This window comes from Hyperoodon ampullatus (assembly GCF_949752795.1).
Source record: "Hyperoodon ampullatus genome assembly, chromosome: 9".
NCBI lineage: Eukaryota > Metazoa > Chordata > Mammalia > Artiodactyla > Ziphiidae > Hyperoodon > Hyperoodon ampullatus.
The window spans coordinates 46909236-46934109 of record NC_136922.1 but is presented as its reverse complement, the minus strand read 5'-3'; the positions used below and the strand labels follow the sequence as shown (position 1 = coordinate 46934109).

At 35.2% G+C, this 24874-nt stretch overlaps 1 protein-coding gene across 2 annotated transcripts in view; it reads left to right on the top strand.

The window, feature by feature from the left end:
* The window catches only part of GLCCI1 (glucocorticoid induced 1), a gene marked incomplete at both ends in the record, with an annotated part of 119386 nt that overhangs the window by 90878 nt on the left and 3634 nt on the right, over nt 1–24874 (top strand). Inside the window, 3 exons of one of the 2 annotated variants that reach the window (XM_079711581.1) lie at nt 787–903; nt 5404–5556; nt 13360–13570. In XM_079711581.1, the coding sequence (XP_079567707.1) occupies nt 787–903; nt 5404–5556; nt 13360–13570 (481 nt within the window). The remainder of the gene's footprint in view (nt 1–786; nt 904–5403; nt 5557–13359; nt 13571–24874) is intronic. The other variant, XM_079711580.1, reaches the window with a different exon arrangement.

Genomic DNA, 24874 nt, shown 5'->3' with positions numbered 1-24874 from the left:
AAGCCTGTGCACCCTAGAGCCCATGTGCGGCAACAAGGGAAGCCACCGCAATGAAAGCCTGCACGCACTGCAATGAAGAGTAGCCCCCGCTCACTGCAGCTAGAGAAAGCCCACCTGCAGCAATGAAGACCCAGTGCAGCCAAAAATAAATAAATAAGTTTATTTTTTAAAAGAATTGTACACCTTAAACTTACATAATGTTATATGTCATTTATGTTTCAATAAAGCTGGAAAATAAAGATTTTGTGACTAAGAGTAATATATTAGTAAGATATTAAATACTAACAAGTAACTAATGCTAAATGCCATACAATTTACACCATGGGATTTACAATTTTAAAGTGTTTAGTAATTGGTCTACCAGATCCATTTTGTTTATATAAGATGGGAACTTAAAAACTTAATGAGGTCCCTATATTAAGAGATTGGGTTTGACTTTAATAGGTATGTGAAATACTAGTTTTTCATCTTAGAAAAAGTGTTTAAAGGGGAAGATGTTTCTGGTGTTACAAAGGTAAAATATGAAATAATCTGGGGAAATTTAGTCTATGTATTTACCAACAATATTTAAATCGTATCAGTGAAGCATTTGTAGCATATATTTCTTATTTTCAACAGTTTTAATTATTAAAACTTGGAGAATAAATCATTGTAGTGAAATATTGTCTCTTCTTGAAATCTTTGATAAAAATTTTATTCTTTAACATCTAAAATTAAAGAAATAAATACTTAAAGCTTGGTATTCACTTCTGTTTTCTTCTTGCTTCTCCTCCCTTCTCCCCAAAGCAGATTGCCAAACTGAGGCAGCAACTACAACGTAGTAAGCAGAGCAGTCGGCACAGTAAGGAGAAGGATCGTCAGTCACCTCTCCATGGCAACCATATAGCAATCAATCACACTCAGGTAGGCTAACTTCTTGTCCAGATTGGAATAATTCCTTTTAAAGGGTTCATTATAAAGGAGAAACCATCATTTTAGGATTAAAAAAAATTAATGTAAATCTCTAGCTCTGTTACAATGTTTGTTTTAAGAAGTTTTTGTTTTTGTTTTAGCCATATGTGTAATCTTTTAATAACAGACATAACAGAGTGTAGTGGTAACAAGGATGACTGTTACTGGCCTGGGCTGAAATCCTAGCTCATTCACTTACTAAGCAACTCTGGGCATTATCTTATTTAATCTTCCTCATAGTACCTTAACCCATCTCTCTGTGTGTCTCTTGATGTATTTTACCCCTATCTGACTTAGGAAGAAATTGACAATTCATTTTTTTGTCCTCTCACCCCCACCCCAAACATATACTCACATACCCCATGGAACAAACTTCGGGAAATGCTATTCTAGACCAAATTTACTTACAAATGTTAATGTAAATTTTAGTAAATCAAATATAGTCATATAGCAGGAGAAACCCAAGTAGTGTATCAAAAAAATCTCATTAGGGATTGTTTCACAAATGTAAGGATAATTCAACATTAGGAAATGTATTAGGTTAGTTCATTGCATCAGAAAGTCAAAGTAGATGCTGAATAACATAATAACACTTGATAAAAACTCAGTATCCATATGTGATAAAAACTTATCCTAAAATAGGACACTTCCTAATGGGACTAACTGCAAATGTAGTTAGATCCTAACAATAAAATACTGGAAGCATTTCTGTTAAAATAAAAATGAAGTCATAGATGTCTGTAATTATTGATGTTATTTGCTAGTAGTTTAGAGGTTCTAGACAGAGCAGTAAGAAATGTTATCACTATGTGCCTACGATATTGTTGTATATTTAGAAAATCAAAGTGAATTTACTAGACTATTAAAAAACTAATGATAGGATGGCTAAAATGGAAGATATTGACAATACCAAGTGTTGATAAGGATGTGAAGCAACCAGAACAGCCACACATTGCTGGTGGCAACACAAAATGGTACAGCTACTTTGGAAAGAAGTTTGGCATTTTCTTAAGAAGTTAAACATACACTGATCATACAGCCCAGGAATTCCACTCTTTGGTATCTGTCCACAAGAAATAAAAACATATGTCCAGACAGTGACTTCTATATCATTGTTCACGGCAGCAGTATCTATAAGAGTCAAAAAATGGAAACCAACAAATATCCATGAACTGGTGAATGGATAAACAACCCTTCATACATCCATATAGTGTAATATTATTCAGCAGTAAAAAGGAAGGAACTACTGGTACTTACAACAACATGGTTGAATCTCAAAAACATCATGGCAAGTGAAAGAAGTCAGAAGCAAAAGGCTACATACTATATGATTCATTACATTAAATCCTCAAAAAAGCAAAATGATGCAAAGTATTAGGGGTGGGAATTGACTGTAGAAAAGCCCTAGAGAAATTTTTTGGATGATAGAAGTTTCTAAAATGTGATTATACTGATAATTGGATGACTATATATTTACAAAGCTCAATGAGCTACATACTTAAAATGGGAGGATTTTATTGTATGTCAGTTATACCTCATCAAAGCTGTAAAACAAACATGTAGTTGGCAAGCAAGACTCAGACATTTCAAGAGAAAATTCACATATGCCTTACTTTTTCTTCTTAATCTGGTAGAATTATTATTCTTATTCTGTTTCTTTCAAGCACCTTTTCTATAAGAGCCCAATGCATTTATAATATATCTATTGACATATTGATTTAACAGAAAAAATTTATACACTTGTTCCCAATTTACATTGAATTTTTTGGCATTGTAGTTATGTTTAAAAATAATTATCTTTTGCTATACCTACTGAAATAGTTGTAGATGAAATATGAAGTCTAGAATGTGCTTTAATATACTCCAAGAACAAAAACAAGTGGATGTTTAGATAATATAAAGTTAGAAAATGTTGATAAGTTTTGGAACTGGATGACGTGCACCTGAGTGTTCATTATACTGTTCTGTTTAATCATGTTTATGATTATAATTTTTCACAATAAAAAGGAGAAAAACTGAGAACTTAATGATCAGATAAAATGTAAACATATAAAAATCAGTTGTTTCCTCCTATACTAGTAAAGGTAAACTACTGTTTCCCTCTGCTTAGAACATTCCTGACACCAAATGTGTGAGATTTTTTTCCCATACCAACCAATTCTCTGACTCGCCAGACACCAACCAAGTATCCTACAATTCAGTTATAACACTAACTACGTGGAGTTAGCACAGACCTCACAGGTGAAGGACACCGCCCACAAAACTGCCCCTCTTCAGATGCCAGTTGAAAGGTCCAGATTGTCATTGCACTTTTGACCTACTGGCTATAAAGAAGGGATTCCCACAGCCCCTTCTTCAGGTTCAGTAACTTGCTGTAATGGCTCAAAGAACTCAGGGAAACACATTTCCTTGTTTATTACAAAGGATATAATAAAGGATACATACAGATGAACAGCAGGATGAAGAGGTGCACAGGGCAAGGTCTGTAAGTAACTCACGTGCAAGAGCTTCTGCTCGCATGGAGTTGGGGTGTGCCACCCTTCTGGTACATGGATGTGTGTTCACCAACCTGGAAACTCTCTGAACCTGTAGCGTAGGGATGTTTGGGGAGGCTTCATCACATAGGCATGATTAATTATTAACTCAGTCTCCAGCCCCTCTGCTCACCAGAGGATGAGGGGGATGGGGGTTGGACTGGAAGTTCCAAGCTTCTAATCATGGCTTCTTTCTAGTGACCAGCCCCCCCATTTGGAACCTATTCAGGAACCCACCAAGAGTCGCCTCATTAGAACAAAAAACTCTTGGTCCTATCTCCCAGGAAATTCCAAGGGATTTAGGAGCTATGTGTCAGGACTGGTGTCAAAAACCAAATATTGGAACAAAAGATGCTCCTAGTGCCTCTGTCCCTCAGGAAATTACAAGATTTTAGGAACTCTGTGTCAGGAACCAGGGGTAGAAACTAAGTACATATTTCTTATTATGTTACAACTAGCAATAACTTGTTAGTATATATATAATGAAAAATATAAAATGCCTAGGCTTAAAAGAAATATGCGAACTATAAGACTTTATTGAGGATATGAAATATAAAATAGAGACAAATGGGAAGTCATTCATGCATGGGAAGACTCAATAATTTTCAAATAGTAATTTGACCAAAATTAACATACAAATTGAGTTCCAATGGAAATGTAAAAGGAATTGTTTTATTACTTTAAAAGTTATTTTCAAAGGTAATATGGAAAAGTAATGCCAGTTAAAAAGAAAATTTGAAAAGGCTTTCCCTATAGGATACCAAAATGCAAAATGTAACTGCTATAAAGTTAGAGCAGTTAAAATGGAGCTCTGTATAGGGATTATCAAGTAACAACTCAAGGAAATCAAATACAGAATCCATAAAGAAATGTTGGGGCAGTTTGATTACTATGTGGGAAAAAATACTACTTCATAACATACACAAAAATAAATCACGGTAGGTTAAATATTTAAATATGAAAAACCATAAAAGTACTGAAAGATATTTCATACTAAAGTAAACAGTAAATGTATGACAAAGAGTTACAACTTTAATATGAAAAAAGCTCATGCATTAATAATGAGACAAAGGACATTCGTGGGCAGCAGTTTACAGATGGCAGGAGCACAGCACTGAGTGTGGGAAATATATTATTCATTTAATCAATGACTAGCTGTCTACCTCATTATGAATCATATATATCAACTTTAATCATTCAGAATAAGGTAGAGATCATATACTGTTCTTTTTTACCTTGTTCATCTTTATTTTTCTTATTTCCTTTCTGTTCTTTAAGTTCCTTGAGCATCAAAAGGCTTGTCTTACACTTTGTGGTACCTCCTGCAGGACAGCTATGAGAGGTGGTTAATTTTTGACAACTCCTCCAAAGGACTTTTGAAAGCAACCTTATAGTTGTTAAGTGAGTGTTACTGAACTTAACATGATACTGTTGCCACACTACTTAGTAATCCAAAAGCCTTTCTTAAATGGTTGATAAAATGGAAATGAAAAATACTATAAGGTAATTGTTACAGTGCAGGGAACAAATGTTTTAAACACATACACAAGCACAGAGCAGAGCTGAAGTGTCACATGATACACTCAACTTACATGATTTCAACTATGCTTTTCCAGTAAAAAGAAAAAAAATTAAACAGTGTAGAGGACACCCGATTTCTGCCATTCTACTGGAAAAGTGTGTACAGTTTACAATCATACCTTTATACTTACATAAAGGATTACTTTACTCTGTAATTTTTACCTTACTTCCTTACTTTGGAACCTAAACTGCTGTATGTGTATCTGAATTTATATTGTATTTGAAATTTCAAAATAACTCTGCTCATTGAGTTTCTCTTTTAAGATTTACCATGCTCTTTAGTTCTTGATTTCTTTGGCCACAAATAATTTGATAACACCTATCTTCTGTTTTGTAGGCTACTGGATCAAGATCAGTCCCTATGCCACTGTCAAATGTATCAGTGCCAAAATCATCTGTTTCACGTGTGCCCTGCAATGTAGAAGGAATAAGTCCCGAATTAGAAAAGGTATTCATTAAAGAAAATAATGGGAAAGAGGAAGTGTCCAAGGTAAGGTTACATGGGATGTTTGAATCACTTTTTTCTTTAATATTGTGGACTGTCTCAAAAGTCTTTTTTTTGGGGGGGGTACAGCTTTATTAGATATAATTCACATACCATACAGTTTACCCATTTAAAGTGAACAAGTCAGTGGTTTTTACCATATTCACAGAGTTGTGCAACCAATGCTGCAGTCAACTTTACAGCTTTTTCATCACCCCAAAAAGAAACTCCATACCCTTTAGCAGTCATCTCTTATTTTCCTCCAATGAGGCAACAACTAATCTACTTTCTCCGTCTATGAATTGGCCTGTTCTAGACATTTCATATAAATGCAGTCATGCAATATATGGCCTTTGTAACAGGTGTTTTTCACTGAGCATAATGGTTTTAAGGTTCACCTACAGTGTAATATGTATCAGTACTTCATTCCTTTTTATTGCCAAATAATATTCAATCATACAGATTTTATTATCCAGTCATTAATTGATAAACATTTCCATTGTTTCTACTTTTTGGCTATTATGAGTAATGCTGCTATGAAGTTTATATACAAGTTTTTGTGTGAACATGATGTTTTCATTTCTGTTGAGTATATACCCATGAGTGGAATTGCTTGTATGGTAACTCTTTGTTTAACCTTTTGAGAAACTGTCAGACTACTTTCCAAAGTGGATGCACTGCACCATTTTACATCCCCACTGGCTGTGTATGAAGGTTCCAATTTCTCCATCTTGAGCAACACTTGTAATTATGTGTCTTTTTTATTGTAGCCATTCTAGTGAATGTGAAGTGGTATCTCATCATGGTGTTGACCATTTGTATATCTTCTTTGGAAAACTGTCTATTTAGATCCTTTGCCCATTTCAAAATTAGGTTGTCTTTTTACTATTGATTGGTAAAATGTCTCTATAAAGTTCTTACCTTCTAGATAAAAATCCCTTATAAGATATAGGATTTGAAAATATCTCCCATTCTGTGGGTTGTCTTTTCACTTTTCATTTTCTTTTCGGTCATATCTAAAAGATTGCCTAATCTAAGGTCACAATGATTTATTCTTGTGTTTTCTTCTAAGAGTTTTATGGTTTTAGCTTTCTCTTATATTTAGGTCTCTGATCCATTTGAATTAATCAAAAATACTTTATAAATTACCTCTGTCCCAGAAAAGAAATCTGGACACTCCTGCATATGAACCTATATTTGACCACATTTTAAAGATATACTCAACAAAAGAAAACATCAAGTAGCATTTGGCTTAATTATCTATCTGATGGTTTTTTAGAACTAAAATATGATTTAACTTATGTCAAATGTGTATCTAATTCCTTCAAATAATGTGTAGATTTTAAAACTGATTTACAGTTCATCTCAAAATTCACACAGTTCAATTTTATATTTATAAAATTGAAAAAGAAACTTTTTCCAATTCTGAATATTGCTTAGCAGATATAAGCATTAATCACAGTTTATTGTATATGCTTCCAAATATGTGTATGTATGCTAATATATATTGAATCACTGTATGAAAGTACCATAATTTAAAAGTCCCCTACTGATGGGCATTTAGATTGTTTTCAGTTTTTGTCATCATAAGCAGTGCTTTAGAAAACATAGTGTACTCTTGGCAGACAATTCCCTGGCTGTGAAACTGCTGGGTCAAAGCATTTGCTCGTTTTAAATTTTGATGAATATTGCTAAAATTACCATCCCAAAAGGTTGTGCCATTTTACTCTCCCTAGAGTTAAATTTTTATGTTATATTTATTAGGCCAAAAAGGAACCCTTTGGAAATTGTGCTGTCTCTTAGCTTAGCTGTGTATACCATTAAAATGTTTCCTTTATACATTAAGTAACATTTAAGAACAGTAATGTAAGGAAGTAAAATTGGTCCAATTTTTTGAGGATGATATAATCAGACACATATTTGCTAATTCTTTAAGAACTGCTAAGCAAAACTATACTAGCAGGTGAAACTTAGTAACATAGTTCTGCTTGAATACACTTTCTTCTCACGCGCACACAGAACATTCTCCAGGATAGATCACTTCTTGGGTCACAAGCCTCAGAAAATTTAGGAAAATTGAAATCATATCAAGCATCTTTTATGACTACAACACTATGAGACTAGAAATCAGTTACAGGAAAAAAACTGTAAAAAACACAAATACATGGAGGCTAAACAGTATGCTACTAAATAACTAAGAGATCACTGAAGAAATCAAAGAAGAAATTTAAAAATACATAGAAACAAATGACAATGAAAACACAGTGATCCAAAATCTATGGGATGCAACAAAAGCACTTCTAAGAGGCAAGTTTATAGCAATTCAATCTCACCTCAAGAACCAAGAAAAATCTCAAAAAAACAATCTAACCTTACACCTAAAGCAACTAGAGAAACAAGAACAAAGAAAACCCAGAGTCAGTAGAAGAAATCATAAAGATCAGAGAAGAAATAAATGAAATAGAAAAGAAGAAAATAATAGCAAAGATCAATGAAACTAAAAGTTAGTTCTTTGAGAAGATAACCAAAATTGATAAACCTTTAGCCAAGACTCACCAAGAAAAAAAGGGAGAGGACACAGATCAATAAAATTAGAAATGAAAAAGGAGAAATCACAACTGACACTGCAGAAATACAAAAGATTATAAGAGACTACTACAAACAATTATATGCCAATAAAATGGAAAACCTGGAAGAAATGGACAATTCTTGGAAAGGTACAATTTTCCAAGACTGAACCAGGAAGAATTAGAAAATATAAACAAGTAATGAAATTGAAACTGTAATTAAAAATCTTCCAACAAACCAAAGTCCAGGACCAGATGGCTTCTTAGGCAAATTCTATAAAGCATGTAGAGAAGAGCTAACGCTGATCCTTCTCAAACTCTTCCAAAAAATTGCAGAGGGAGGACACTCCCAAATTCATTCTACAAAGCCACCATCACCCTGATACCAAAACCAGACAAAGATGTCACAAAGAAAGAAAACTACAGGCCAATATCACTGATGAACATAGATGCAAAAATCTTCAAAAAATTACTAGCAAACAGAACCCAACAGCACATTAAAAGGATCATACACCATGATCAAGTGATCAAGTGGGATTTATCCCAGGAATGCAAGGATTCTTCAGTATATGCAAATCAATCATTGTGATAAACCATATTAACAAATCGAAGGAGAAAAACCATATGATCATCTCAACAGACTCAGAAAAAACTTTTGACAAAATTCAACACCATTTATGATAAAAAACTCTCCAGAAAATGGGCATAGAGGGAACCTACCTCAACATAATAAAGGCCATATATGATAAACCCACAGCAAATATCATACTCAATGGTAAAAAATTGAAAGCATTTCCACTAAGATCAGGAACAAGACAAGGATGTCTACTCTTGCCACTCTTATTCAACATAGTTTTGCAGTCCTAGCCACGACAATCAGAGAAGAAAAATAAAAGGAATACAAATTGGAAAAGAAGAAGTAAAACTGTCACTGTTTACAGATGATATGATACTATACATAGAAAATCTAATGATGCCATCAGAAAACTACTAGAACTAATCAATGAATTTGGTAAAGTTGCAGGATACAAAATTAATGCACAGAAATCTCTTGCATTCCTATACACTAACAAGGAAAACTCAGAAAGAGAAATTAAGGAAACAATCCCATTTACCATTGCAACAAAAAGAACAAAATGCCTAGGAATAAACCCACCTAAGGAGGCAGAAAACTTTTACTCAGAAAACTATAAAACACTGATGAAAGAAATTAAAAATGACATAAACAGATGGAGAAATGTACCATGTTCCTGGATTGGAAGAATCAGTATTGTGAAATGACTATACTACCCAAAGTAATCTACAGATTCAGTGCAATCCCTATCAAACTACCAATGGCATTCTTCACAGAATTAGAACAAAAAATTTTACAACTTATGTGGAAACACAAAAGACCCGAATAGCCAAAGCATCTTGAGAAAGAAAAACGGAGCTGGAGGAATCCCTGACTTCAAACCCTACTACAAAGCTACAGTAATCAAGACAGTATGGTACTGGCACAAAAACAGAAATGTAGATCAATGGTGCAGGATAGAAAGCCCAGAGATAAACCCACACACATATGGTCACCTAATTTATGACAAAGGAGGCAAGAACATACAATGGAGAAAAGACAGCCTCTTCAATAAGTGGTGATGAGAAAACTGGACAGCTACATGTAAAAGAATGAAATTAGAACATTCCCTAACACCATACACAAAAATAAACTCCAAAAGGATTAAAGACCTAAACTAAATGTAGGACCAGACACTATAAAACTCTTAGAGGAAAACATAGGAAAGACACATCTTTTTTGACCCCCCACCTAGAGTAATGAAAATAAAACCAAAAATAAACAAATGGGACCTAATGAAACTTAAAAGCTTTTGCACAGCAAAGGAAACCATAAATAAGAGAAAGAAACAGCTCTCAGAATGGGAGAAAATATTTGTGAATGAAGCAATGGTCAAAGGATTAATCTGTAAAATATACAAACAGCTCATGGAGCTCAATATTAAAAAAAACAAACAACCCAATTAAAAAATGGGCAGAAGACCTAAGTAGTCATTTCACCAAAGAAGACATACAGATGGCTAAGAAGCACGTGAAAAGATGCTCAACATCACTAATTTTTAGAGAAATGCAAATCAAAACTGCAGTGAGGTATCATCTCACACTGGTCAGAATGGCCATCAAAAAAATCTATGAACAGTAAATGCTGGAGAGGGTGTGGAGAAAAGGGAACCCTCCTACACTGTTGGTGGGAATGTATATTGATACAGCCACTAGGGAGAACAGTATGGAGGTTCCTTAAAAAACTAAAAATAGAACTACCATATGACCCAGCACTCCCACTACTGGGAATATACCCTGAGAAAACCATAATTCAAAAGGACACATATACCCTAATGTTCATTGCAGCACTATTTACAATAGCCAGGACATGGAAACAACCTAAATGTCCAATGATAGATGAATGGATAAAGATGTGGTACATATATACAATGGAATATTACTCAGCCATAAAAAGGAACGAAACTGGGTCATTTGCAGAGATGTGGATGGACCTAGAGTCTGTCATACAGAGTGAAGTAAGCCAGAAAGAGAAAAACAAATATAGTATATTAAGACATATCTGTGCAATCTAGAAAAATGTTACAGATGAACCTATTTGTAGGGTAGGAATAGAGATGCAGATATAGAGAATGGACATGTGAACACAGGGGGAAGGGGAAGGTGGGACAAATTGGGAGATTAGGTTTGACATAAATACACTACCATGTATAAAATAGATAGCTAGTGGGAACCTGCTGTATAGCACAGGGAGCTCAGCTCGGTGCTCTGTGATGACCTAGACGGATGGGATGGGGTGGGGGGGCGGGAGGGAGGTTCAAGAGGTAGGAGATATAGGTATACATATAGCTGATTCACTTCATTGTACAGCAGAAACACAACACTGTAAAGCAATTTTACTCCAATTAAAAAAAATAATAACATAGTTCTGCTTCTAAGTAAGTCATATTCTAATTTCACAGTAGCCACTTCAGAATTACTCTGGGGTAACCTACACAGTTCTAACTAAAATACTAATTTTAAGAATTTTTAGATTTATGATTAAGTGTGCCTCAAAGTTTTAATAAATCAAAATGTCACCATCAGTGAACCTGTCAGTAGCTTCCTAAGCCTTTATATTTCCCATCATTATTTTGTGTAAATGTGTAAACTTCTGAAATCTTTTTTGTTATTCTAATTCTTCTGAACCCCCTCCCCAAGAAAACAGAAGTTGGTTAAGGAAATATATTATCCAGTTAAAGATTCAGAAATAGGAATACAAAGTGATTTTATCAGATAGGACATGAATAAAAGATAACTCAAATTCTTAAACTTTTTTTAGTTATAAATTGATACATTATTCTTTTACTAATTACCAATATTGACATTTTATTAAAGCAGCATTTTCCTTGACTTAAATATCTAAGTTTTAAGAAAGACCTCTGTCATGAAACCCTCATATATATTCCAAAATGATCTTCCTTTATGGGTGGTTCTGAAAACCTCACACACCTATCACATAATTTTGTCCAAAAAACCTGCACCAATGATTTATTCTTAGAATTGTTCATTCTAAAATTTAGTGCAGTGTTGTAAAAATCTAAATTTAGTTAAGTAAAAGAAAAATTTTAAATAATAAATAATTTTCTTAGCATTTGACCAAGTAACTTAATATTCCTTTGGGAATCTTTCTTTCCTAAATTGGAAATTTTTACTCTTTTCATTTGTTGACAAAATTAACTAATATTCCATAATTGAATATTCTCTTTACAATAGCATGGTCATTGTCAGGTTGTGAAAATGGTATAGTTTTGGTTTAGCAACTCTGCATAGATAGATGAAGTTTTTATTTTAGGTTTTGACCTTCACTTAATTTGTTGTAGAAAAACATTGATATATTTTGAGTCTTGCCTAATTTTTATCTTACTTCATTTTCCCTCTGGCAGTGTTTCTAAAATCTCTGAAATGACAAAGCTCAGAGTAATAGCAGTAAACAGTGAAAATAAGTTGTAAATAAACTAAGAATTTATTGGTTCTTTTTTCCTAGCATTTCAATCTTGTCTATGTAATGACAAAAATACTGTAAACATATAAAATTGTATTTGTTGACCTCACTTTGTTAGCATGCTGATGAGCAAGATATATCTTTACAGCAGAAGCAGAGTAGAAAGAGTCCACTGCAACTGAAGCTCTGATGCCATTTAATTGACCATGTCACCAGGAGCTCTAAACTTTAAGTTCTTGGGGTTTCCCTGGCGGTGCAGTGGTTAAGAATCCGCCTGCCAATGCAGGGAACATGGGTTCGAGCCCTGGTCTGGGAAGATCCCACATGCTGCAGATCAACTAAGCCCGTGCGCCACAACTACTGAGTCTGCACTCTAGAGCCTGTGCTCCGCAACAAGAGAAGCCACTGCAACGAAGAGTAGTCCTCGCTCGCCGCAACTAGAGAAAGCCCGCGCTCAGCAAAGACGACTCAACGCTGCCAAAAATAAATAAAATAAATAAATTTATTAAAAAAATAAAATAAACTGTAGGTTCTTTATTGGTAAAAACATTGTGCTAATGAGGTCTAGGGTCTTCTCGGGTCAAAAATATATGATTCATATATGATTCTATGATTATAATTTCATTTCTATTTTTTATTTTTGCCACTCAGAACAATGCATTAGAACTAAGCAAAATTCATTAGTAGTCCTACTCAGTTGGATACCAAATTAGAAGAAATGTTCTGAGTTATCTTAATATCCTCCCTTGAGTACTAATAGAATAAACCTTTTATTATAAATTTTGGGTAAACTGCAAAATCTGTTCCTGGCTTGTAAAAAAATAATAATAATAAGAAAGAATGAACAAATGGAAATCCATACCTGTGAATATGAGATTTCTCTTTTTTTATTATCAAGTCAAAGTGACTTCTTGTGCAGTTTGACTAATTCTTAAAGCAAATGTTTATTGAATGTCTGCTGTGTGCCAGACACAGTGCTAGGGATACAGTGTTAAAAGAAACCCCTGTCCTTGAAGAGTATTACTGGGAGTGCTGACCTAAAAGTGACTGGCAGAAATTAAGACACAATATTGGTATCTTTATTCTCTGAAGAATCAACTGTGGTGGCGATAATACTGCAAAATGAAATCAAAAGAAACACCAGTGTTTTCTATGTGGATGGAGTATAAGAACTGTCACTGACGGTGATGGTTGTTGCTTTTCCAGCCTTTGGATATCCCGGATGGTCGGAGAGCCCCGCTCCCTGCTCACTACCGGAGCAGCAGCACTCGCAGCATTGACACGCAGACCCCCTCTGTGCAGGAGCGCAGCAGTAGTTGCAGCAGTCACTCCCCCTGTGTCTCCCCCTTCTGTCCCCCGGAATCCCAGGATGGTAGCCCTTGCTCAACAGAAGATTTACTCTATGATCGTGATAAAGGTGAGAATGAAATCATCCATTTAGAGGGTTTGTTATAAGGCCTTGGTCATTCTACTTTCTTTGTCTTAGACCATTACATCACCTTTTTTCTTTCATTAAATGGTGGGATTGTAAAGGATTGGTTGATCTAGGTTGGTTTGTTCATTGGTTTCATGTACCCCCTTCTTTGTGACTTTCGCAAACATCTTCCATAAATGTGTCAGAGGAGCACAGCGCATGGTTATAACAGCTAATGAAAGCTATAAAAGGAATGTGTACAGCTTCACATCATATAACACAGTTTTTTCCTTGGTATTGTCCAGAGTTAAGGATGGTTATGGTAAAGTTTATGTTCCTCGTGCCTGAGGTTAGATTTCGTATTCAGATTAATTTGGGAGGAAATAATTTCTAAAAAAATCTGTTGGAAGAATGAGTATATTTTTAACCAAGTGGGATAAAGTTTAAAAAGTACCTGCAGCACATCAGGGAATATATATTATGGTATGTAGATGAATTATTAACTAACACCAATAAGAGTGCAGAACCTGTGGGGTTTCTTATTGCCTGTCAAGCCCTGTCTGCCCATGTCCTCCTGTCTTCGTGCCAGGCACTTGGCTACCACTGTTCACTCTCTTCTTTCAGTTTCTTGGCCCCTCAGACTCAGACACCGAAGGTACCGCAGACTGCCCAGCTTCCACCTTCCTAGCTACTTACAAAGAAACACTGAACTTCCTTTGTAACACATTTATTGCTTTTCACCACAAGATCATAGGCAACACAAATTTTAAAACATGAAAAAATTAAAGTTTATAGAATCTTACAGGATTTTTTTAGGGCCTTGTCCTGACTTGACCCCCAACCCCCTCAATTTGTTTTATTTTGAGGTATTAATACATTTAAAGTACCCAAATATTAAGTGCTAAGCCCCCTGAATATTTACACACATATGCACTCATGAAATCACTACCTGGATCAAGATACAGAACATTTTTTGCATCCCAGAAGGATCCCTAGCCCCCTTCACAGACAGTATCCTTCTCCTCTCCACCTAGAAGTAACCACTGTTGACTTCCATCATCATAGTCTAATTTTTCCCTGTTACTGGATTTCATAGAAGTGGATTGATGCAGTGTGTATTCTTTTGGTCTGGCTTCTTTCAGTCATCATTACGCCTAACTCTCTGCTGAGATGTTAGATGGAAGCTACTTTGGACTTTGTCCTCTGCTTTTATTTCTGTGGGTGGATCTTAACAGTTCTCCCCTTTTCACCTTTTCCTTATTGGAAGCCTTGTGAACTCTCTTCCTCCATTAAGGATGTACTGAAAGCAGTACCTTAGTTAGGCATCTCTCTGCTTCAAGTGGAATGTCGATTTTGTAGAATGCAGACTAGGAAACTTTCATTTCACTGAGGCATCCTACGACAGCAGTCACTGCCTCGCATCTTTAGTATGGATGTTTCATAGTAAAACAAACAAGAAAACACCTTGCTTCTAGTAGAAGTATTTGTTTTGAAGGTAAATGGAAATATTAAATAATCATAATTTATTGTAGGCTGCAGAGGTGGTATATGGTGAAACAGATCTTGTAAAACCCGTATTTTTTTATTATACCACTACAAAAGATAAGTGCAGACCACTTTTGCTACTTATTAGCACTTACAGTTGGGTTAAAGTTAAAAGTAAAAATAGCAGTGATAATAAGGCTAGGCAGTTAATTCAGAAGTTTTATTTTCTTCTAAGTTTAATACTGTGGATAGTTGAGAGATGCTGAACCAAAAGGGAGATGTATTAGGAAGTTGATAGATGAATTCCATTTTGGTTAGCTGGTTGTGAGATGGTCTTCTTGGCCTCTATGGGACTATATTCTATGAGGCAATCTCACAACCAGTTAGAACCACATTCTCTTTATCTACTCATCTGTCCATGGACACTTAGGTTGTTCCCATGTTTTGGCTATTGTGACTAATACTGCAATGAACATGGGAGTGCAGGTATCTCTTTGAGATCGTACAATATTCTGAATTCTGGCTGTTTCTTAGAGAAGTTAGACTTTTTCCTAAGACTGCTTTTGGTTGTATATTTTTCTCTTTGCCCTTTTATTCTTTTATACCAGATATCTGCCTGCATGACACAAGTGTCTTATCTTTCTTCTGTTCCTCTTGTTTATTTAATGTAAAATGAGAATGTTGGTCCACATCATCTCTAAGGCCAACAGTTTTTCCCCTAATAGTTAAAACAAATTTTTTTCTTAGTAAAACAAGGTGATAATACTTGTTTCCATACCTCATACCATTATTGGGGTTAAATGAGATATTGGAACAAAGTGCTTAGCACAACTCTTGGTATGTAGTAAACACTCAATAAATGGTGTTGGGTATGACTAATAGTGATTTTTTAAAAATTTCTTTAGAAACTAAGAAGACTACAGAATCATTTAAGACACTTTTCTGTTTTCTACAAAACTACCTCAGTTTGGGAATTAAGACCTCATGACATAAGTTTCTTAATATATCTACACTATTATACAAATATGTTCAGAAAACTAAAGGTACAAAGGAGAGGGAGTTGTCAGTTTTGCAATTTCTGAAACTTACATATTTAAATCATTCAAACTATAGAATAATCTCTGACTCATTACTTCAGAGTGGACAGTCCAAATTTTTTTAAGATACTAATTCTAGCTTACAATTTGTATTTTTCCACAGTGAAGCTTAAATTGGTCTTTTGTTTCTTTACATTTATTTCCAGTAAAGAGAAAAAAAAGGAAGCTATAGATTTCTAATAGGTGTGCATCATTAACTCTGAAAACAGAATTGATACTGTAATTTTGTAGTCAACTAGAATTGATTTGGAGTACCTACCTATTCTGTAGTTGCTGTTGTAGACTAGCTAGTTTAGACATCCTTAGGTGCCTGGATTGGCATGCACAGGTGGGGAGAGGGATAGGCAGTGTGAGTATATAGCTCTAATGAGAGATGTGCTAGTTAGCTGATTATTTTTCTAGTACTCATCTGTTATATCCTTATCCTTTTCCTGACTTTATTATTTCTGCTTATTCTTAACATCTGTTTTTCTCCATGACACATATATAATTTGAGACCTATAAAATAATTTTAGTTGATTAGCATAGTGGTTCTTTGGCTGTTTCAATTGCAATGCCAGGACAAAAACACTCTCATTATTGAGAAAAGTCCAGCCTTTAAGAGACTATTTTCAGGTTTTAGTTTTTTGGGTTTGGTGGGTTTTTGACAGATTTTTCCAGTGACCTAAAGACTGAAGGCAGCCTGGTAACATGTGTAAAGTTGCTAGGCTTACTAACCTAGTAACAGCCACAGTTCCTACATTATGATCTGTGTGGAGAATTCAGGGATCCAGAATAAGAGCTCTTATTATCTTGACATCTTCAGAATATATCCTAAGAGTTAGCCTAAATTCTTCTACGTTATCATGCCCAAAATGCAAGGGAGAAAAACAGTCATTTATATAATGTAAATGGCAGTGTCAAATATTAGTTCTTTTAGCAGCTCTGCCAGCTTTCTTTAATAAGGTAGCAAGCCACAAAATCTAGACTTCAGTCTGCCACTTATAGTTGATCTTTGGCACAATTCACTTAGGCAGCTTGTTATAAAATTCTGCAGTTTTACAAGATATTGTGGAAACGTTGATTATTCTAATCATGACGTCAACTGAGCCATTCTACTCAGGTCAACTACCAAGAGTTGTATTCCAAGAGTCCATAAATTGATTACGTGGAACTTAAACTATGTTTTCCCACAGGAACAGTGTATATCATGTAGATGGAGTTTCCAGGGCACAACGCATATAAGCCTATTTAACTCACACTATGATTTAACTTGTAAATATTAATATTTCTAAACTTTGGGTATTAGGACTGAGCAGCCCATAGTTGCAGAAAAGAAAAAAAAGTATTATCTTTTCAGGGTCTAGGGCTGACCCCAGGCAGACTTTTAAAAGAGACTCTTTTTGATATCTTATTCCTTTCTGTATACATTTTAAACCCTATTTGCATTCATCTTTAGGGCTCTATTTCTTAACATTGTTTGACCTTTGCCCTTACCATACTTTAACTCTCCACCTTCTAGATATCCTAATCAGCCAAGATTTTGTGGTACTTTTCTTTTTGTGGTTTATATTGTGAAAATAGATATGTTGGATATACTTCTTTTAGCTACCACACCTTGCAAATTGCTGCTTTTGAACCTGAATCTGTTTCTCAATCAAAAGATTTTCCCCACATAATTCTAGGATGCTTATTATCCTAGAAGAACCTCTTGCTGGTAAAATTACAAAGAGTGTAGAAATCTTATTCCAACAAAGGAATTATTCCATAGGTTAAAAAGTGAACTTTTCTAGAATTACATCCCTAAGGTCATCTTCCCTGTTTTGCTTTTTCAAGAGTACATCTAAAATTACATATACTCCCATTATCTGATGCGTATAAGAAGCATCCAGTAAATGCCTTTTCCCCCTCTTTTGGAAAATGTCTACAATTTTCCTAATAGCAGTTGCTGTGCTAGCTCTCTACGGATGAGTTACTATCCTTAATTCAAAATTATTAGTAAGTATACAACTCAGTTCTAGCAGTTACAACTCAGAGTCTAAAACAAAAGCAAACCAAAATTTATTAATATATCCACATATATAATTTCACTTAATCTTCTATTATCTATTTACTAGACTATAAGCTCCATCAAGAGCAGGTAACTTTATTTTGCTCATTACTTTATCCTCAGCAACTAGAGTGGCGCCTAGCATTAGCATGGAGTAGTGCTTAGTCAAGATTTTTTGCGTATTCCTTCTTCATGGTATGTCCATTTTTTTAAGAATATATTTTTATAGCTTTGTTGAAAACATTAGCGTCTTTTTCCTTAAGTGGTTAACTTATATATGTTAGGCTTTTGAATGTTCAGGAAGAGTATGATAATCCTCCCCGCTACCACCAACCAAAAAAAGATAATAAACAGTCACCACTCTAAGATTATGCTAACTTAGTGATCATAGGCCTTTGGTGAGAAAGAAGCCATAAAGTTCAAATTTCCTGTTGAAATTAGGGGAAGGGAAGTAACTTTGCTAAAATCCATCTCATCTTCTACTCTGATCATGACTGGGGGAAAAACAGGGTATGGGATAGAGGAAAGGGGATCTGTTGAATTTTTTTCTCCCTGTTACCTTTTATGTTCCTCTGAGAAGAAATATGGACACACTGAAGCCACTCCTCGCACTGTCTCCTTGTGAGACTAACAGAAGGCAGACCCAATGAAGCTGTTGCCTAAACTCTAAGACTCTACTGAGGAGAGACATGGAATGTTAGATTGGAACTCGATCGTCTAGTCTAATGAGGACACTAGAGTTGAGATAGATCAAAACAGTGAGGCAGATACCATGATGGTGACAAACTCTGACTCTGGTACAGCCAGGCTGAACCCTGCTCTGCCACTTACTAATTATGTGTCCTTGGGCAAGTTACTCAACCTCTCTGTATCTGTTTTCTCACCTGTAAATTAAGGAAAATGATGGCACCTGCCTCACAGGATTGTTATGATGATTAAATTTGCCCAGGTGACTTTACCTTTGTTATCCCCTGTAATATTATCACAATCCGATGAGGAGGGACATTGTCATTATTTCAAGAATGGGGAGCCTAAGGCTTAGAGAAATGAAGTTAACTTTCCTAAATCTTGTGAAGTCCAGATGCCAACAGAGATCTTCTGTAGGAACTTCACACTACTACTTGCTGCCTTTGCAGGAGGAATAGCCATTACACAGTCCTTCAGCTATGAAAGAGGCTGGTGTGTAGAGAACAGTTTAAAAAAAAATTGTGTGGCTAGAGCATAGGGGTAAAATGGTAAGGAGTAGAAAGCAGTCAGAGTGGAGAGGTAGGGAGAAAGGCCACTATTTCATAAGGGCCTTGTAGCCTTGCTGAAAGAAATGAAGAAGCAAGCAAAGATCTTTTGTCAGCTAAAGCAGGGGTCCCCAACCCCCGGGCTGTGGACCCGTAGGGGTCTGCAGCCTGTTAGGAACCCAGTGGCACAGCCGGCAGTGAGCCGCAGGCGAGCAAACAAACAAACAAAGCTTCATCTGCCGCTCCCCGTCACTCGCATTGCCACCTGAGCCATCACACCCCTCACCACCCCACCCCCCGTCTGTGGAAAAACTGTCTTCCATGAAACTGGCCCCTGGTGCCAAAAAGACTGGGGACTGCTGAGCTAAAGGACATGACCAGCTTTAAGGATAAAGCTACAGAAGTAGGGCTTCCCTGGTGGCGCAGTGGTTGAGAGTCTGCCTGCCGATGCAGGGGACACGGGCTCGTGCCCCGGTCCGGGAAGATCCCACATGCCGCGGAGCGGCTGGGCCCGTGAGCCATGGCCGCTGAGGCTGCGCGTCCAGAGCCTGTGCTCCGCAACGGGAGAGGCCACAACAGTGAGAGGCCCGCGTACCGCAAAAAAAAAAAAAAAGCTACAGAAGTGGAGAGAGACAGCAAGAGGGGAAGATGCTATTTTAATAGCCTAGTCCCGTCTCTCCAAACTTGAATTATCACATACTTTTTTCAGTAATTTTTAATTTGTACCCGTAATATAAATTTATATATTTCTAAGTTATGTAAGTACATAATTCAATCCATATACGAAATATTTGCTGGTAAAGCTTAGTTTCTTATTTTTAGAGATAAAAAGTAAATATGTATAAATGTTCTATTTTCTTCCTGCATATCAGCAGATTGTTTAGTGCACCTTAATTGGGAGACCACAGGTGTAGGGCAAAGGAATTGGAGGAAATAGACTGAAGAAGAATCAGCAGCATTTGGTGGTTGATTAGATGTACAAGGTGAGGGATTAGAAAAATGAGGATAAAGGTAAAGTTCTAACAAAGTTCTGGCTTGGGACATAAGAAGACGATTACCACTATTAATAAGGCAGTGAATGTCAGAGAAGGAACAGGCTTGAAGATGACTATTATATAAGTTTAAGATTACATTTGGTTATCTGCCGAAAAGATGTTATAATACCATTTCCCTTTAGCAAGAATTAGGAAAAAAAAAAAAAAGAGAGAGAGAGAAATACTGAGTTTTACCTGATACATAGCATTTTGTTTTATCTTCTGTTTTGTACATAATTAAGTGCTCGGTAAATATATATAAGTGTACATTTAAAATTATATTGAAATTTTATTAGAAGTTTTCATTTTTCCCCCTGTAGGATACTTTAGGAGCACTTTAATATGAACAGTGTGTTTCAGTGTTTTGAAAACTGATGTCCCTAGAAATTTTTTCATTTAAAAACCTCAAGAATATAAAAAAACTAAGATTGCATCAGACTGATTTTGATTTTGCTGAGAACCTTAATTACATTACTTTTCAAGATATAAAATATTCTGGGTAATCTGAAATTTATTTTCAGTTTAGTTTTACCATTATGATTTATAAGAGACAAGATTTTAGTCTATAAATCGGTTTGCAGACTGTCTTCAACAGAGTGATTTGCTTTCATTTTTTAACTGCCACGTCGGATAGTCAGATTCAGAGTGATTTGTTCGCGTTCATGTAAGATTCCGAGTGAGTAGTTAGCATATCAACGATGCCAAGTCAGATTTGGAGACAATAATAAGCAATGTTGTTCGCATATCGGGATTATGTTTGCAGAAGAAGCATTGTACTTACTGTGAGTACACAAAAACAAAGGCACAACTATGATTTGTTTGCTTAATTTGTAAATTAATATCAATTCAGTGAATATAGAATAAATGATTAAAATATAAAACACCTTCCACATATGACAAATATTTAATTAATGGGTCTAACATTTGGAATGTAAGTCCCATTAATTCAAAACAGTCTTATCTGAGACAAAGTTCAAAAATATAAGTAACAAGGATTATGTTACATTTTCTCTCCTTACCCTTTGCTGAATGCTGATGTAAGGGAGATCTTAGCTATAGCTGATGTGTTGTTTTATTAAAATTTTGTAACCTTCTCATAAAAGGTTGACTTTGAAATTGTAGAGAAACATTAGAGACTATTTGTAAAAGTCAAATGCTCTCCTTACTCTTCCACAGTTTTTTTTTTTTCACTGAAAATGCAGGTTTTCAATACAATCAGTAATGCCAACTGGTTCCAAAAGTTTGTTGTCAAGAAACGCTATACAGTTGTTTCTCCTGATTTCATTAGACCATCAAGTTACACTATAGTTGATAATTTCATTTCCTGATGCAAAAAAGTAATTTTTTTAATTGAAGCATAGTTACTCTACACTATTATATAAGTTACAGGAGTATAATACAGTGATACACAATTATTAAAGGTTATACTCCATTTATACTTATTATAAAATATTGACTATATTCCCCCTGTTGTACAGTATATCCTTGTAGCTTATATCTAATAGTTTGTACCTCTTATTTCCCTACCTCTGTATTGCCCCTACCCACTTCCCTCTCCACTGGTAACCACTAGTAGTTTGTTCTCTATATCTGTGAATCTGCTTTTTTGTTATATTCAGTAGTCTGTTGTATTTTTTAAATTCCACATGTAAGTGATATCCTACAGTATTTGTCTTTCTCTGTCTGACTTATTTCACTTAGCATAATGCCCTCCTAGTCCATCCATGTTGCTGCAAATAGCAAAATTTCGTTCTTTTTTATGGCTGAGTGGTATTCCATTGTGTATACATACCATATTTTCTGGAAAAGAAGTAATTTTAATACTAGAATAGCAATTCTGTTTAGATCCCATTTAGTTCATCATATTTATAAACTTATTCTAAATTGGCTAACTTTGTCACCAAGTTTAGTGTTGGTTGAACTCTATGCTCATTTTCTCAGCCTGTTATTCTAGCTTTGAAAGAGAGAATAATAATTACATTCTACTGGCTCTTGCTACACATGTAATAAAAAATATTTTCTATGTAGAGGAATCTATAGAATCTGTATACTTTAGGCATTAGTTTTAAAATTTCGGAATGATAGATCTCCATATGCTAAAAGATGCCATCATGGGGCTTCCCTGGTGGCGCAGTGGTTGGGAGTCCGCCTGCCGATGCAGGGGACACGGGTTCGTGCCCCGGTCTGGGAAGATCCCACATGCCGCGGAGCGGCTGGGCCCGTGAGCCATGGCTGCTGGGCCTGCATGTCCGGAGCCTGTGCTCCGCAACGGGAGAGGCCACAGCAGTGAGAAGCCCACGTAATGCAAAAAAAAAAAAAAAAAAAAAAAAAAAAAAAAAAAAAAGATGCCATCATGAACTGGCAGAGCTCCTACTAGGCAGTCGTAAACTGGAGAATCTGGTATTCCAAATGTTACTCGGCTTCCCCACCAGACACAAAATCTTACCTTTATATACCTTAATAAAGTTAGTGTGCAGACCTATTAAAAATGACATTTCTGTTACTCTCTTCTACCAAGGAAGTAGAATAGGCATTTAATTTCTGAATGGTTCACCTTTGTTAATTTGTGAATTAGGAATGATGTGTTCTTTCTACTATTGTAGCAGTATTTATTGAGAGCTTATTCTGTTTCAGGTACACATTTTTCACGCCACCATATCAGTAGTTATTCCCATTTTATAGATCAAAACACAAGGGGATCACATTTTTCCTAGGCCATGCAGTTAGGCCTAGACAGAAGTCAGGTGGCTTGACTCCATACCAGTGTTTTAATGTTTTCATGATTGGTTATCAAATTTGGCTGTACTTCAAAAGCATTTGGGAGCTTTACCAAAAAAAACAGCCAGCACATGCCTGGGAATGGGCCCTAGACTAATTAAATCAGAACCTCTTGAGGGGTGAGGTTTCAACATTGGCATTTAATAGTATTGTTAAAACATCTTTGATGAGTCTAATGTGAAACCAGGGTTAAGAACCACCACCCTGTAATTATATTACTTATTTTAGAATTAATTTTACTTAATCTGATAAAGTAATCTGATAGTAGGAGATAAAGCACGTATAAAGACTTAGGGCTAGAAAAGAACCAAGGCAGAGATTTTACATACCTTCCTACATAAATGAAGCAACTTAATATATATGATTTTTTTATACTAGAATCATTGGCCATACAACTTAACATACCAGAAGTAATGGAGGCCATTTATAAGGAGAAATTCAGAAAACTCTAAAACTGTAAAAGTACACATAGTTTAATGAATCTTATTTCTATATGGAATTTCAGACTTCAGTAATATCTCTAACTTTTCCAAGCTTTAGTTCATTATGATGTGTTTTAAAATGTTTATCAAACTACTTATATTTTAATCGTAAATATGGTACACATGCATAAGTATAATCTTTTATAATAAAATAGTCAATAAAATTTTTCCATACTCTTTATTTTGAGATCTGGGTGATTCTGTTATAAATATAGATGAAACTGTTATGAATGCAGACAGATATGTAAATAATTATATTCATCACATCTAATTTCATTGGTTATGATGTTATAAGAACATAAAGTAACATTTAACTTAATCTCAATTACATGTCTAGTTATTATCCTATTGTGGGATAACAGAATGAGAAAATGTATCATGCTTGTGAACAGGAGGGATTAAATTAACATTACCATGAGACTTCATCCTGAATCTCCTGAGCAAGCATGCTTACCTCACATTTATAATGTTCTGTTAACGAAATGTGGTTATTAAACTCAACACAGAGTTCTAAATGCAGGAGTTAGACAACCAAGCTTGGAATGGGTAGAATAGTTTGTTCATGGGAGTTGTTTTTAAAGCATGCCATTTGTAAAGCAAAAAAAAATATTTTGGTACACTGTTCCTTTTTTGCATGTTAGAACCTTTTTTAAAAATCACAGAATTTCAGAGTTAGGAATGGCAATTCCTTTAGTTATATAGAAACTTAGAGAGGCAGCTGTGTTGAAGGTTATACAACTATACAGCTAGTGACACAGCTAAAACCCCAGAAAGTTGTCTCCATTCCCTGTTCCTCTTTGCACTCTATCAGATTGCATATTTACCTGAAGAAAAAACCCCAGATTTAAGAAATCTGTTTACGGCTCCAAATTTTTTTCTTTCAAGCTTTGTCTTTCCAGACCACCAAACATTAAATGTAATATATATATATACACACACACACACACACACATATATGTATATATATATTCTCAACAAACAGTTTTTATTGAAAAGTCAAGGCAGTATAACAGCACTGAATACTATCTTTCTGGGATAGCAATATATTGTGTTTGTTTGTTTAAATATTTGTCACCCTCCTCCCTGCCCCCAATAAAAGAATGTTTAAGTGGGTAAAACTCTGTAAAAATATAAGCCTCGGAAATTAGAAAAATTTCAAGGAGAAAAACC